Here is a 15,962-nt window from a genome sequence, read left to right on the forward strand (position 1 = left end):
GAAGATCAGTTGTTTTTAGATGAAAACGCGGTAAGATGGTTCTCCAAAGTGGGGGATCGGTGGCGGTCTTGTATAACAAAAAAGCTGCGCTCTTGTCATCCCACAGGTCGTCCAAAGGAACAGTGTTATTGCAAGCGGTTCTTGAGGATTAATAGAGTGGCGTTGCAGGTTGAGAATTTGAACTCCACTTGTAGATTAAAACTCTCTCTTGGATGCAAATAGTTTGTGAAGTTGCCAAGTGTGCTAACAGCACAGATTAAACAAAAAGTCCCCCCACCCCCCCTTAATTCAGTGTTATTCATGAAGTATTCCATTAAATATTCCTTAAGTAATCCTTAAAGGGGGATTGTGGTGTGGGGATGGTGTGGTTTGAGCAGCCACACCTGTCCTGGGTCCAGATAGTTTGGGGGCCAGGATCAGTGAGGCTGTATACGTGTTGCTCGTTGGTTGATCTATCGAGCAACAGGTAAAACCCCCATCCCCACACACACTCAGGAGAGGAGCCCTTGTCATGACACATGTCCATCTGCTCCAACGGGGACAGTGAGCTGCCTTCCGTGCTGCCTCCCTCCATAGTCCCTTTTCAGGCGCCACTTGTGGCAGTTTCGCCTGCCACACGGCACCCAAGTGGCGTTTCAGGCACCACCGGCACAGGGACACAGAGGATGGGGTTGCAGACACACAAGTTTATTGAAGAGAGGGGGCTAGGTGGACAGCTTGTCATGACAATGGCTCCTCTCCTGAGTGCGTGTGGGGATGGGGGTTTTAACTGTTGCTCCTTAGACTAATCAACGAGCAACAGGTATACAGCCACACTGATCTTGGGCCCCAAATTACCTACACCCAGGACAGATGTGGCTGCTCCAGCCACACCATCCCCAAACTAGAGTGATATTTGATGATTTAATTGGTGGCTCATTTTGCTTAGTTCCATTAATGTAAAACTATATTGTATAGTTTTTGTATAGAGTATGAATTTGAAATGAAACAACACATGATTGACATTACATAAAACAACTGAGAAGATAGTTAAAAATCACAATGTATGGCCTTTCCCCCAGGCAATATGAAGAAACAGCGGTAATCATGGTGACGGTCATTAAGAGGGGTCACTCTCTGGGAGCGTCCTGAGCCGAGATGGTCTCACGTAGATTATTTGGAAGCTTCCTCCTGACGTTCTGCGTCTCGGCCGTCGCTTTGCACGACAGTTCGATCGTTTGCTCGCAGGTTCGCAGACGCTTCTCTTTATTAACTGATGTTTGCTCAAAAGCAACCAATTTCCTGTGCTCCATACAATATGTGCCGAAAAATTACATACTAAATTTCCTGTTCCCAGTGGTGTAAAATTCTTTATTTAGAAGCAATAAAAAATGATATTTCGTAAATATTTATTTAAGCACACCGGCCATATAATATCAGCCACAAGTAAAAGCCACATTGTGATCCGTGTGATGTTTTATCAGTTGTATACTGTGTTTCATTTGCCTTCTTACAGGGTCTTTCAAAATGTTCCATTACGGACGACCTACCTTTAACCCCTCATGTTCAACCCAACGTTGAAGCTGTGAGCCTGGAAGCGCACGCTGAGCTGTGCTGCGAAAACAGAACGCGGTGTAAAGCGTGTCTGGTGATCGACGTGCAGCTCCACATCCTGCTCGGCGAAGAAGTGGAAGACAACGAAAACGCTGCACTCGGGCAACAGGGAGGCGAGGCCACCAGCGGGGAGAGAGGTGTGAACTGAGCCCACCGATGCATGTGGATTGGTACCAACTTTCTCTACGGCCTGGAATGAGAGGCGTAGGGAGAGGAGTTGAAGTTTGAAGCCATTCTTAATTCTGACTTTCTCTTTCAGAAGAATTTGTGACGGTTTGCTACACGGCCAACATCCTGCCTGTGTGCAAGAAAGTGGAGTTCACGGTCGATCCTGCGACTCTCCCACCTCAAAATAGGACATGGGTAATAGGTCAATTTAAGTATTTACTTATTAAGTTTTATAATTTTTATTATAATTATGATGATGATTATTATTATTATTATTGTTGTTGTTGTTGATGTTGTTGTTGTTGTTATTAATATTATTATTATTATTATTATTATTATTATTAATAATAATAATAATAATAATAATAATAATAATAATAATCTTTTTTCACTTTAAGTTCCAATAATGGTTGTGTGGTTTCCACAGCTGTCCCTGGTGATCAATGAGCCAGTTGCGGTTTCCTTTGGCAGCAGAGTGTTTATTCATGTTTATCCAAATAAATCACCACACCCTTACCTAGAACTGGTCGTGACCTCCTTGGAACAAGGTACAGGCTTATACTAGACATACATTACAGTCATTGTATCGTACACATCATGTATTTGAAATCAAATTTTTACCTTTTATCATACATACCATAGAGCTTCATTATAATGTATAATACATCATGTATTATTATGTATTATAATGTTTTGTTTTTGTTTTTTCTTACATATATTTCTCTCTTTCCTCAGCATGTTCTCTTGACCTTGACGGATACATAGAACAATGTGATGGTAAGGATTTCTCATAAAACCACATGTATCTCATTGTTATATAGAAATAAAATCACAGCACCAGGATTCTGCTCCCAATGCTTGTTCGTATCTCCCGTCATCAGTACCCAGACTGAATAGTGTCATTGACCTGGAGAGGAACCAGGTGGAGCTGCAGGTCGCCGACCACAACAGAAGCCTCATGTGCCTCCAGAATGAGAGGAATGGAAAATGCCAGGCAGGTGTCGATACGGATGTTACTGGTCACATTGTTGTGCCTCCTCTTCATCTCACAGTGTGATGTGTTTTTTTTGCTTGTTCATAGACGTGGAGCAGGAAAACCATTCCGTTATACGTCGTCACCTCCTGCCTGTGTCTCCAGGTTATACATTATAATATTAGTGAACGTGAAACGAATATCTGCTGTGTAATAAAACAGTGAATTAGCTGGTGTGTGTGTGTGTGTGTGCGTGCGTGCGTGCGTTGTAGGTGTGGTGGGATGCAGGGGACCAGAGGCCTCGTCGCGCCCTGAGCTGCCCCTTCATAAACTGCACTGGTGAGAAATCTTGAGTCGATGACGTGCACTGTATGTACACTGTGCGGTTCCGCTTCACATTAAAGGTACTTGCGGTGGGCCTGAGCAGCTCCAGCAGAGCAGAAACTTGAACTAACTTGTTGGAAAGGCGTCATCCTACAGTGCTGTCGCTCTTTTGGCAGCAGATTTGGCCGGGGGGGGGGGTTGGGGGGGGTCACGTGTGGACATGGATCCCAGTTCTTCAGTTTGAATTCTCCTCCCCTTCCAGGGGTGGTCCAAAGGAACGTTTGGCAGAACCTGTCCATGTCAGTGGCGCTGGTTCGGAAGGACGCCGCGGTTCTGCTGTGGAACCTGTCGGCCCCCTGCAGGCTGCAGGCTGAGGTCTGGCCCTGCCGCCGGACCACAGGGGCCGTGCAGAGAAGCTGCAAGGAGATTAAGGGCTTAAAGCAACAGCTGCCAGATCGAAATTGGATGCAAAATAAAAAAGGCCACTGGGTAAGTTTAAAGCTGCGTGAAGTTATATTTCCCTCATAGTAAATGGAATCAAAAGACTGCCTGTACTGTGAAGGAAGGCTAAACGGTGCCGTGGGCTTTTAACTGGAATCCATCATTGTTTCTTTCTCAGGAGATACGGGGATCTTTTGAAAACATCGACCCTCAGTTTGCACCATGCGTGATGGTAAAGAGTGACAGTCCGTCTCCTCCAGGGACATTATCTCTTCTGTTTATCACACCGAATAATGTGTCTATTTAATCTGTTTATACAGGTGAAAGTAAAAGACATGCCCGGTGAAATGGGTCCCTTCTGCATTAATGACAGTGAGTCATATTATCATGGAGGATCTTTTTACTTTCAATTAACCTGAACCTGATAGGATAAAAAAGTTAGGGATATTCGGCTTTCGGGTGAAATTTCAGGATGAACCTAAAGTGCACTATAACCTTTACAGGTGAACTTAATTTGACCTCCTCTAAACTTTTGAATGCACATGTCCAACTGTTCAATGTTTCAGTACTTTTTGCACAACCTGCTGTTCTCTCACAAAGAGCTGAACGGCAAAATTCACAACAGGTGTTTGAACTAGGAAATGTATTGGTCGATTCATGGATCAATTAGAATTGGTATTTAAACAGTCCTCTTCATCATGCTGTTCACATTTTTACATCATGAGACCAAGACGACACCTAACAACTGATCCACAGTACCTCGCCATTGCGAGGCTTCAAACAGGATGTTCTCAGAGGGAAGTCCACTGAGCTTAGAGTGTCACAGAGTGTCATCAGCAGGTTGCAACAGAGATACAGAGACTGGAAGAGTCACAGAAAGGCATAGAAGTGGCTTTGGCCACATCCCACACTGATGAGCGCTTGATTGTGAACAGTGCCCTGCGGAACCGGATGATGATGCCACTCAACTCCAGGCACATTTAAGGGAGGTGAGAGGCACCCAAGTGTCACGTCAGACCATTCAAAATCGTTGACATTAGCGTGGTCTGCGTGCTAGACGACCTGCAAGGGTACCTGACCACACCCCCAGGCACAGGCATCATCGTCTTGCACGGGCCAGGCAGCGTTGACGCTGGACGAGGCACCAGTGGACCTCAGTGCTGTTCTCTGATGAAAGTCGATTCACGTTGAGCAGAAATGATGGCCGCCAACGATGTTGGAGACGTCAAGGGGAGCGCTAAGCATCTGCCACTGTTGTCACCAGACGAGCATTTGGTGGTGGTGGTGTTACAGTGTGGGCAGGTGTGTCTAGTCAATACAGAACTGCCCTACACTTTGTGAATGGTACAGTGACAAGCCCATACTACCTGAGTAACATCATTCATCCAGTCATTGTGCCCCTGCATGAACAACACAGGCCTCATTTCATCTTCATGGACGACAATGCTCCATCTCATGGAGGTCGCATCATTAGTGAATGGCTGCTGGAGACTGGGGTACCTCAAATAGAGTGCCTTGCACTTTCTCCAGACCTGAATCCCATAGAAAACCTATGGGATCAGCTGAGTCGCCGTGTAGAGGCTCGTCACTCTGTGCCCCAGAACCTCAATGACCTGAGGGCCGCCCTTCAAGAAGAGTGGGGGGCCAGGCCTCAGCAGACAAGTCGACTTGTGAACAGCATGAGACGTGGTTGTCAAGCTGTAACTGATGCTCAAGGGCACATGACAAGTTATTGAGACATTGACATTTTTTGTTGTGGTAAACCCACCACTGTTGTTGGCTTTTGTTTCAATGAATTTGAGATGAGGAAATCACCATTGCATGCTTCTACTTAAATGCCCAACTTTCATGATGTAATATCACTGTAGCGTGAACTTTTTACATTTTCCATAAATTTCACCTGAAAGCCAAATATCCCTAACTTTTTTTTATGTGTGTGTGTGTGTGTGTGTGTGTGTGTGTGTGTGTGTGTGTGTGTGTGTGTGTGTGTGTATATATATATATATATATATATATATATATATATAAATGCTGTAATACTTTCAGTCGACAGGTGGCGCTGGAGTCTTCTAATTTTCACTGCGGGGCCGCTGTTTGGATTGACCGTGGTCATTCTCTACTTTCGCCATGACAAAATAAAAAGTACCTTTTTCATTCTCGTTCTTTCTTTTTCTTCCTAACCTTAGTCCAAAATATGTACTTACACATTGTTTGGACGATCATTTAAATTGGTCAAATTGTCAAAAATAACATACATGGCTTGTACTAGCCTACAATTCAACATTCAAAAGTGGCTGAGGATTGCTCACCATCCCCTGCTTGCTTTTCTTTCCCTGCAGGATGGGCACATTGCTGGCATCAAAGCAAATCTCTTCAAAGTGAGTTTTTCTAATTCCATCACAAGAGGTGAAGCCGTCTTGGACCAATGCTACAGTACGGAGAGTGATATGGTTGGTGCAAACTGATTTATCCTTGTCCCTTTGTTTTGTCCCTCCCCGGAGAAGCCGGGAAGAAGCACGTGGTGCTGCTGAGTCCTCCAGACCACGAGGACAGCGTGTCCGAGTTGGTTTGTGGCCTCGGATCCTTCCTGCGCGACGGGGGCCTCAGTGTCTCTGTGGACCAGTGGAGCCGAGGCGAGCAGCGCTCTGCGGGGCCCCTGCTGTGGCTGCACTCCCAGCTGCTGCGTCTGGACCTCCTGGGGGGCAGGGTCCTGCTGGTGCTGACGCAGAAGGCCTGCGAGAGGGTGGAGGAGTGGACGGAGGAGTGGACACATCGGCGCCAACAGCCGCCGGGTCAGTCGTCCCCGTACTCGGACATGTTCACGGCCTCCTTGTGCTGCATCGCAGCCGACCGGCAGCTCGACAAGGCTGCGGAACGCTTCCTCCTGGTGCGCTTTGAGTCCTGCCCTGCCGAGCCTCAACATGGCGCCAGGACGGTGCCGGCGCTTCTCAGGGGGCTGCCCCTGTTCCAGCTGCCCTCCCAGACCCAGGCGCTGTTGACCGAACTGTCTGCAGGACATAAAGATGGCGGCGGGGGACGACGCAGGAAAACGAACGTAAAATGAACACAGCCCTCGGTGGGGTCCTCGACTCCACCCTGTGTCCCCGGGACCCCACGCGCCCTCTCGTAGATGAACAGAAAATGCGTATTCCTGGACGCGATACTTTCAAAGACACTCAAACACATTCAAACACACCTTTTGAATAAGTCAGAGTTTATAACCAAACTTTAACAAAGTTGGAACCAGTGCCGGCGTGTGCTGTCTGTGCTGCAAAGTTCAAATGAGTATGAGAGAGGGATTTATAAGTATTTAAAAAAAAATTAAAATTCTGTTAAACTACCAGAAGCATGGGCATCATTCGTTTTATTCTAAAGGGACCGTAGGGTTCAGTATGATGTTATTTTAACTTCGGGGGGTGGGTGGGTCACAATGTTACACATTTTGAATGTTGTCTGATTTGCTCATATTTCTGAACACAACCTCATTCGTTTTGCACAAGATGATTCACTTATTTAACATGTGCGTGTCTGTAAACAGGTGTTTGTCCAAAAATAAACGCGCTATCCGTGCACTGTGAGTCCCGATCGCCGATTGGCTGTCCGGTGGACCACGACCTGCCGCAGACACCGTTTCTACCGGGAGGGCGGTGCTGAAAACACTCCTCCGAGAAAGCGGTGGCGCCCGTCGCTTGCCTCCGCCCTCCCGGCGCGTTAAAGACATTGAACTGATCGCGCCCCGCAGCAGCGGCGAAAGGTTCGACTCTTCTTGTCAGATTCGGTTCTTGTCAGGTCAGTCGGTTAAAAAATAAATAAATAAATAAAAAAAGAGTCGACCGATTTTCCGACTCTTCCGCCATTTGATTCAGTGGCGTGACGCACAATTTCCCATGAACGATGACCGAGTCAGAAGAGCCGTTTGGTTCTTAGTCTTGAATGGATTGCGCACAAGATTCCTTAATTATGTAAAAACATACATTATTTAGGGGAAGTAATGCAAACTCAGAGAATATACCGGAAAACTGCTGAAAATACTTTACCCTAATATTTATTTTGGCAGAGAAATGCAGTTGTACGAATCACAAAATATAATTTACTTCCGTCAAAAGCATATCTTTTTTTTGTGAAATACAAAGTGTTAATCGCTCCTATTGAATGTAAGTCAAGCCAAAAGCCTCGGCCTTTTTTTTTTGTGTGTGTGTGTGTATTCATGTCGTCATTGCTTCGGATTGGAAATGTCCTCGGTAGTTTGTTTCCAGTTCGCCAAGCCAAGCCGAACTGAGTCATTCCAAAAGGCTCGTTCGCTCGGAACGACTCGTTGGCGAACCTTGCACCCCGGGCCCGAAGAGCCCAGCGCCTTCCCGTGCGAAGGAGAGGAGCCCCGCGGGGGGGAAGTCGACCTGGTCCGGTGACGCTTCGCCGGAGCGGACGGAGCCGAGCCCGGTAATAACGACCCGGAGATCTGTCTTTATCCCCCCCCCCCCCCCCCCCGGTCGCCTGCCCGCGACGTCACAGCGTTTTAGAGGTTTCTGATGGAGTTGTGTGGATTCACGTGTAAGTCACTTCACACATTTTTCCTTCGAATGCATAGAAGCGACTTCTTTACTCATCCAAAAGTAGAACTGGACGTCAGAGCCATAGAGATGTGAGTTTAGAAAAAAATAAAGCATAATAATAATAATAATAATAATAATAATAATAATAACAACAATAGTAATAACAACAACAATAATAATAATAATAATAATAATAATAATAATAATAATAATAATAATAATCATCATCATCATCATCATAATAATAATAATAAAGCCGCAGGCAGCAATACACAGGGTCCAGTTTATTCATTTTAGGTACCGATTACAGCTTTTTGGTGTTTGACAAACGCATCGAAACTTACTGAAGTTACAAACATGGTGGACCGAGGTCTGCATGTTTCTCTTCTGCCGCTGAGTTTATATATTCCCGAAGAACGGTGCTTTAAGAATTACGATCTATACAATTTTTCGTGCAATCCAGCACGATTCGAACGTTTTTTTTGTTTTTGTTTTTTTACGACCACTTAGAGACGTATGGTGGATTTACGTATCTGGCATTGGTTGCTCATGTTACAAAGTGACTGTTCTCAATACAAAACCATTTTTTGTCAATGTTGAATTTGCAAAGTTCAGTAGTTCTTGAGTCAATTCTGTATGAAAGATTCCCATTTCAACCAGACGTCAGTCATTGATCATAAGTTCTAATGTGACATAATTGGTGTGGCATTAGAGGTCAGTTCTGAATAACAGTTATAAATAACCCAGCTAGCAGCCCTAACATTCATTTGGCATTAGAATTATTATGGAAGAATTTGTCAATACTTAACACCCATGTATAATCCTCTTGAATCTTGAATTTCGAATCTTATACGAGGCGTTGCTTTAAAACAAACGTTTATTTTTTTTAACCTTATGCCAAACTTTGTCATTTGTCAAGTACATGTGCAGTCTCACTGTCAGCAGGCGACGTGTCTCGTGTACGTCAGTTATGGCGTATTTGCGTGGGTTTACGTATTTACGGAGATTTCAAGTTCAAGTTCAAATTTACGAGATTCGTCGAACTTACTTGATCTCAGTGGTGACTTTTTTTGTGAATTACATTTGAATTACATTTTCAACAACTTACCTTTCCACCATTGCACGGCATCTATATTGCCGACAGCGCGCTGGATCTTGAACGCATCACTTACTTGCACATTCGTCACGTAAATCTCATCTCGTTCATTTTGTTTACGAACAGTCAATGTCAATCAAGCAAGTCCAGCTGAATACCTGGGGTCAGATTTGTTCGGTTTTTCACAAATTTCTGCTCCGCACGTGGATCGATTTGGGTGAAACTTAAACCACAAGATACTTGTGACATAGACGTTTAAACAACACCTCAACCCTGTTCGTAGTGTATGTCATTGTTGTGTTGCAGATACTTTTAGCTGGGTTGGGCATATTTTGGCGTTGACTGCGTCGGGCCGTGTCTGTGATTTTGGTCAAAGTTGGTCGGTTTTTCACAAATTTCTGCTCCCTATGTGGATCGTTTTGGCTTCTGCTGTTCTTCTGTTTTGAATTGTTTGAGATTTCAAAATTCAGAGAATTTTCCCCGAAAAAATATTAATAGGGGACCCAGGCCTGGGGGCTGGACCCCTAATAATAATAATAATAACAATTATTATAGCTGCAGGCAGCAATACGCGAGGTTCAGGCTAGGCGGTCCTTTCTTAAAGTTCAATGGACGAGTGTGCATTGGTTCTCTGTTCCGGTGTGTTTTGTGACTGCAGAAGTTCATTTGTTCCGGCCTGGTTACAGTGTTTGCGGCTCCAGGTGGGTTTCCTACACCGCAACTAACGACGGTTATCATTCCGAAGTAGGGCTGTATGATTATGGCTGAAATGATTATCACGATTATTTTAGTCAATATTATGATCACGATTATTTATCGTGATGATTAATCCATTTTGGGGAACAGAATTATTTTGTGGCACCTTGTAAATCAACAGACAACCGCCTTCACAATAACAACGTATTTTATAAACCTAAAAATCAACAGGTAAAGCAACAGGTAAAATCAACCCATCCCTGTGTGGAGGTGGGTGATTTACCCGTTGCTTGCTGAATGCTCTTACGAGCAACAGGCGTACAGCCTCCTCTGATCCCGGGCCCAATTCCTTAAACCCAAGACAGGTGTGGCTGCTTAAACCATACCACCCTCACACCACAATCACAAACTCCAACCACAACACCTGGATGAAACTCTAACAACGCCATGTTGGAACCGTCCCGAATACAAATCTTATTCAGATCGTCTGTGGGTTCGTCGGGTCCATGACATTCATAAAGGTCTGACGTCAGTTGCATCTGCACGTGCCGCCATCTTGGTGAGGACCCAGTTGTTGACCAATCACTAGACTGCAATCATGCCATCATGTGACTTGTGAAAAGCTCCTGCCCCTTCCAGGCTGAACCCCTAGTAATATAGAAGGATGATGATGAATAGACTCCAATAATAATAGTAAACTCCTCATATGTTCTAGTGTCTAGTCCAGTGTGCTTGGCTGCAGGTGCGGTCTCAGTGATTTGGAGGCCCCAGGCAGGACCAATGTGAGGCCCTTCTCCACCTCACCTAATGCGAGCGTGGGCTAGTAAACAAAAACCATTCAGAGAGGGCGCTTTTCAGTGAGCGAAGCTAATGAGAGTTCTAACTGAGCCATTCAAACGCTCCTCCCTCAGTTAGAAGACAATGGGACAAGACGATGAATATATTAAATACTATATTTAATGAATCAGGAGTCTGGAGTCACTCCAGCAAAAGAGTCATTTGCTTGTTTTGCTCGCGACTCTAACTGCTGTGACTCACAGGCTGAACCGAGACTCCAATCTGGAAGGAAAAGAGCCAAACAGAGGCTGCCACACCCGAGCTGCGAGCCGCTAAAGTGTTCAAACTCTTTTATTAGAAATTGTATTGATCTGTTATTACTCCCACATGTAAAAACAAATGGATTTATTTCAATAGAAAACATTGTAACACTAGGTTTTGTCACCTCATAAATATATAATTCCAAATAATGGGCAAATTCCTTCGCGCATTTGCAAATTAAAAATCTGTCTGTCTGTCTGTCTGTCTGTCTGTCTGTCTGTCTGTCTGTCTGTCTGTCTGTCTGTCTGTCTGTCTGTCTGTCTGTCTGTCTGTCTGTCAGTCCGTCTGTCCGTCTGTCTGTGGTGCGAGGGGTACGGAGACATTTTTAATGAAGTAATTACGCACCAATACCTCGACATAAAATAACTCCAGCGCAGTGATGCGCACAGAGCATTTTAGGGGCAGGGAAAATCTCATTTCCCGAGAGAAGCCGGAACCCAGCAGCACCGCGGTTTGAGACGCTGCCGCTCAGTGCCGCTGCCACAGGTTCAAGTCCTCAGTTCAAGTCCAAGTCACCGCCGCTGGTTCACAAATCAGATGATTGGAGGAGATGACGTCAGTCGGTAGGTCTTCGCGGCTCAAAGGGCTGTGACGCCGTAGGAGGGCTTGGGGGTTGGATGCTGAGAGCGCTATAGGACGGCAGCACCCCGAAACTGTTCTTTGCCCCGGAGAGACCACGGCTGAACGTGAAGGCCACCTGGTCGCACGGCGATTCAGACGCTGCCGCCGCAGGGTCAAATCCCGTTTTTTTTCCCATCCAAGTCCCGTCCCTTGAATCCGATGGTTTGAGGAGACGGCCAGACTTCTTAAGACTCAGTGGCTCAAGGAGGTACGTCGTTAGTTGAGACCCTTCGGTGTTGGAGGGCTTGAGTTCGATGCCAGGTGAGCTTTTGAAAAGATGTTTAACTGGCGCCCAGGGTACTTTTGTGTTTCAGAGTTTCACGCAAAAGGCTTTCACTACGTACTTCCCGGCGGCTGCTTTGTTGTGATGAGGCTACGGGGGCGGAGAGGGAGTGGAACCCCCCACCACCCGCCCCGACATCTGTGCACACGTGTACTGGGTGTCCGATCACAACACCTTCACGACACCGGCTGCAGCTTTTTTCATGGGATGTTATTCTTTCAGGGCTGTGTCACATTACCTTCTGCTTCTTCTACCTGATTTCCCGGCCCCCTGGGTTGTTGAGTTTGGGGTAGCGAGTGATCGACCCCTCTACAGAGCAGCGATGCTCGTGCTGTCCCTTTGGCTGTGCGCCGCTCTGCTGCCCCAGGTGCTCAGCTGCCCAGACGCCTGCAGCTCCTGCTCCGGACCCGAGGACATCCTCTGCGAGGCCTGCAGGGCGGGGTGGACGCTGCACCACGGCACCTGTGTGGGTGTGTTCGGGTCGGGGTATCGGCTTTAAAAATGAGCAGGATATTGACTTTGATTCCTTTATTTTATGAAGATTTATTTTTTCATTACTTTTTTTATGGAAATACCGAGTTAAAGCTCATATAGGAAAGTGACGCTAGGCCTGGTTGTTATATTGTTATAATATCGATATTGTGAGACTTTTTAAGTGGAAGAAATAATAAACCTAATCAACTTAGTGAACACTACTTAGTATCGAATGTCATGTGTTGATACTGAATTGTATGGATTGTATGTATCTATTTTGACCTATTTTAGACATTGATGAGTGCGGCACGGAGCTGGCCACATGTCCCTCTGACTCCTACTGCTTCAACACTGAAGGTTCATACGCGTGCAGAGGTCAGTGGTGGCTCAGCTCACGGTGCCTTCCAGACACGTGAAATATTTCTCTTTCCAATTAAATTCATGTTATGCTGTTTCTGATGTGACGTTTTCGAGGGTTTTGCCTCTCCACAGGCTGTGACCGCTCCTGTGTGGGGTGCATGGGCAGTGGACCGGCGCGCTGCAAGAAATGTGCCTCTGGATTCAGACTGACCGGGACCAAGTGTTTGGGTACCTTCAGAAACACTGTTTTGGCGTGCGTCCTGAGCCTTGAGCTGAGGTTTTTTCCGGGATGTCGTCGACGCCTATACCCAGCTTTTGCTCTTTGCCTTGCTTCTCTCAGACATCGACGAATGCGCCGAAAGGATCCTTCCCTGCTCCGACTTTGACGAGCTCTGCACCAACGTGGAAGGATCTTTCCGCTGCGACTGCGCTGAAGGCTTCAGGCGCAAGAACCACGTCTGTGTGAAGGAGCAGCAGCCAAGTGAGTGGCGTCAGAGCTCAGCGTGCACGCGGGGAAAAAAAGTGAGACATACATTGGGGGCAACACCTTTCCCGTGTCTGGCTGCAGGTGCCGAAGAGAAGGGTCTGCTTGAGGACATCACAAACGAGGAGGTGGAGGTTCTGCAGCAGATGTTCTTCGGGGTGGTGCTCTGCGCTCTAGCCACGCTGGCGGCCAAGGGAGACATGGTCTTCACCTCCATATTCATGGGCGCCGTGGCAGCCATGGCGGGGTACTGGCTGTCCGACAGGGGGGGCCGTTACCTAGACAGCCTCCTAAGGGGACGTTAAAACAATGACGACGGCGCAAGGCCTTGCGTCTATTTCTTTGCACTCTTTTGTAAAAACAAAACAAAACTATATAAACGATGTCCTCTCGTTTTTTTTTTACAATGTGATAAAAAATAAACTGGAGCAAGGAAAAAGTGCTTGTACTGTAGAAATATAGTTTTTAGCTCTGGATTAAGACCCTCCAAACCATCCAAACCAACTCCTCTAAACATCGAACTGAACTGGAAATGGATCTCCACTTGATGTTATTTGAATAAATTTCCACACGTGTTGCTTCAGACAGTCTGAAAGAAAGTCACCTTTATTTGATGGATATAAACAAGCTGGCCAACACTCAATAGTAATATTCTGATACAGCACAGACAATAGCAAACTGGTGGGGCACTGAAGACAGCCTCCTAGGTTTTAAAAACAGCAACATAACAGAGTATCCATGCGTCATTCAAATCCTCCACTCACTTTCCCTTTTGCCTGGAGGGATGTCCTTGGATCAAGATTTCTTCATAGATTTTTCTCTTAGTCATTGGAAGCACACACACACATACGCACAGACACACACAGGCGTGTGTGTTTGTGTACACAAGCACACACTTACACGAATCTCTCTTCTTCTTTTTTTTTTTTTTTTTTTTTTTAACATTTACACCACCAACTCTGGAAACATGCTGCACTCTCATATAACTGCACAGGCTGTCTACTAAGGGGACACAGTAAGTGAGACACACACCACTCTCAAACACAACATCAGACCGTCACAATGCACGATGCAGTTAATGTATGAGGGCTGATGCATCATGGGAAAATTAGGCCACGTTCACACAAGTAATCATTCAGCATGCTGGACGCACATTTAACTGGTTCCTAATTCTTTTACTGTACAGCTCATAACATTTACTTATACAAATAGTACAGTCTCAAACTGGCATATTTCATAAGATGAAACGATAGAAATAAAAATAAATAATAACTTCAATAGAAAAATGAATAAAAAAGTAAAAACAAAACAAATTGATCTGTTAAACAAAACATTTCTGGCATTGGTCACAGTGATTTGTTTGATCCAAAGGTGTTCGTCAGCGTCACACAATAAATGAAAAGCAACTTGCATACAAAAAAACCAACAACATATCCTAGGCTTGTCACACTTTTTTTTTTTTCCTGAAGGCCATTGATTTATCTTCGTGAAAGTACAGGCCTCACCGCGTCTGAATGTTTTTTTTTTTTTTTTTTTTCAAGAAAACTGTCTAGTCATTTACACGTGGGATCGGTCTTGGTCCAAGCCCAGGAAAGCAGCGGCAGCCGCTAAGCCTCTGGCTCTCAGAAACAATTTGACGAAAGCTCTCGCTCTGCATAGAGAACTGGAGATTAACCTTAAGTTATCACTTTCAGTTGGCACATCATGTAAAAATCAGCATGCATGGACACAATTACACTGTTCCATATTTTCTACCATGTTGATTATATAAGGTTTTTCATGGTAGGAGAACCCCCCTACTTCAAGTATTCAGTGGATAAGGACCTGAAAACAGAGGCTTGAACCCCCCCACACCCCTACCCCCCTCCCGCCCCAATATGGTAAAGTGAGAGGATTTTTGCTCCACTGTCTGTCTGCATTGTCTTCCCTTCTCAAATAATAACCCTTTTCCATCACATTTTGTAAACACAACCACGAAAACAGTTTCCTCTAGGAGTTGGCGACTCTTGCTCAATGGGAGGAACGTGGAGGTTCCTGCACTGGAGCAGAAACTTTTGGGGGAAACATCAAACAGAGATGAGGTAGGGATCACCGCGGTGCGGATCCCGACGGGGATGGGACACTTTTTAACACACAACACTCAACACCAGCCGTCATAAGGGAAACACACAGGCACCATGGGGGATGAGGGGCAGAGAGAAATAACAGTCAAATTTGTTTCCACTATACAGTAACAATGTGTGTTGGTTTCTAATTTCTTTTTCTAACTGTCACGGTCACTTATGTCACCACTTCTGCCTACAACGATAAGACGACGACGACGACGACAAACGCACGAAAGAGATAGTGGACGATGCATCTGACAGGTCACTCAAACCTCCACCTCGGTGATGTCACGAGTGATAGTCCTCGCTGCTGTGCCCAGCAGGAATCATTTTGTTGCTGCCTCAGCGAGCTGCAAAATCTTTCAAGTCACATTTTGCTCGAGGGGGCACTGGCCTCCACATATACTCTCACATTAAAAAAAGGAATGTCATAATATAATCTTTTGTATTTTAGACTGGAGTACATGTCTCTTACTTCTCATAGACTTTAAGTACGTTAGAGCAGCAGGGTTTTATCAGACTGTCTGGTATAATTAAAAGGGAATGATTCGGTTTTTTTGTATGGGGAATTCTTACAATGAAGAAGCCAGTGGAAGGTCATAACACTCAGCGCATGATATGAGAAGTCTCTTTGACCTCTAGCCAGTTAAAAAAAACAAAAACAAACACAAAAAAAACAAGAAAATAACATTT

General features: G+C 45.4%; 2 protein-coding genes across 2 annotated transcripts; both read left to right on the forward strand.

The window, feature by feature from the left end:
• The first annotated feature begins 912 nt into the window (after positions 1 to 912).
• il17rc (interleukin 17 receptor C) lies at positions 913 to 6,832 on the forward strand. The gene is made up of 14 exons (XM_080000977.1): positions 913 to 1,227; positions 1,496 to 1,730; positions 1,853 to 1,956; positions 2,189 to 2,309; positions 2,497 to 2,538; positions 2,643 to 2,755; positions 2,843 to 2,899; positions 3,007 to 3,073; positions 3,321 to 3,547; positions 3,678 to 3,731; positions 3,820 to 3,871; positions 5,546 to 5,641; positions 5,839 to 5,877; positions 6,004 to 6,832. Exons 1-14 carry the CDS (start codon positions 1,138 to 1,140, stop codon positions 6,561 to 6,563), a joined length of 1,857 nt encoding a protein of 618 aa, XP_079857103.1. The 5' UTR covers positions 913 to 1,137; the 3' UTR covers positions 6,564 to 6,832.
• A 977-nt stretch (positions 6,833 to 7,809) lies between these two features.
• creld1a (cysteine-rich with EGF-like domains 1a) lies at positions 7,810 to 13,747 on the forward strand. The gene is made up of 6 exons (XM_080000036.1): positions 7,810 to 7,939; positions 12,069 to 12,316; positions 12,612 to 12,695; positions 12,813 to 12,908; positions 13,021 to 13,161; positions 13,249 to 13,747. The coding sequence occupies exons 2-6, from the start codon at positions 12,169 to 12,171 to the stop codon at positions 13,467 to 13,469; spliced, it is 690 nt and encodes a 229-aa protein (XP_079856162.1). The 5' UTR covers positions 7,810 to 7,939; positions 12,069 to 12,168; the 3' UTR covers positions 13,470 to 13,747.
• The last annotated feature ends 2,215 nt before the right edge of the window (positions 13,748 to 15,962 follow it).

Source organism: Zeus faber, assembly GCF_960531495.2.
Source record: "Zeus faber genome assembly, chromosome: 5".
In the NCBI taxonomy this organism is placed as follows: domain Eukaryota; kingdom Metazoa; phylum Chordata; class Actinopteri; order Zeiformes; family Zeidae; genus Zeus; species Zeus faber.

Coding starts and splice junctions, on each gene's coding strand:
- il17rc (XM_080000977.1), top strand. CDS start 1,138: ATGGTCTCACGTAGATTATTTGGAAGCTTCCTCCTGACGTTCTGCGTC. Junction 3,074..3,320: donor CCCCTTCATAAACTGCACTG/GTGAGAAATCTT, acceptor CTCCCCTTCCAG/GGGTGGTCCAAAGGAACGTT. Junction 3,548..3,677: donor AAAATAAAAAAGGCCACTGG/GTAAGTTTAAAG, acceptor TTTCTTTCTCAG/GAGATACGGGGATCTTTTGA.
- creld1a (XM_080000036.1), top strand. CDS start 12,169: ATGCTCGTGCTGTCCCTTTGGCTGTGCGCCGCTCTGCTGCCCCAGGTG. Junction 12,317..12,611: donor GCACCACGGCACCTGTGTGG/GTGTGTTCGGGT, acceptor GACCTATTTTAG/ACATTGATGAGTGCGGCACG. Junction 13,162..13,248: donor TGTGAAGGAGCAGCAGCCAA/GTGAGTGGCGTC, acceptor GTCTGGCTGCAG/GTGCCGAAGAGAAGGGTCTG.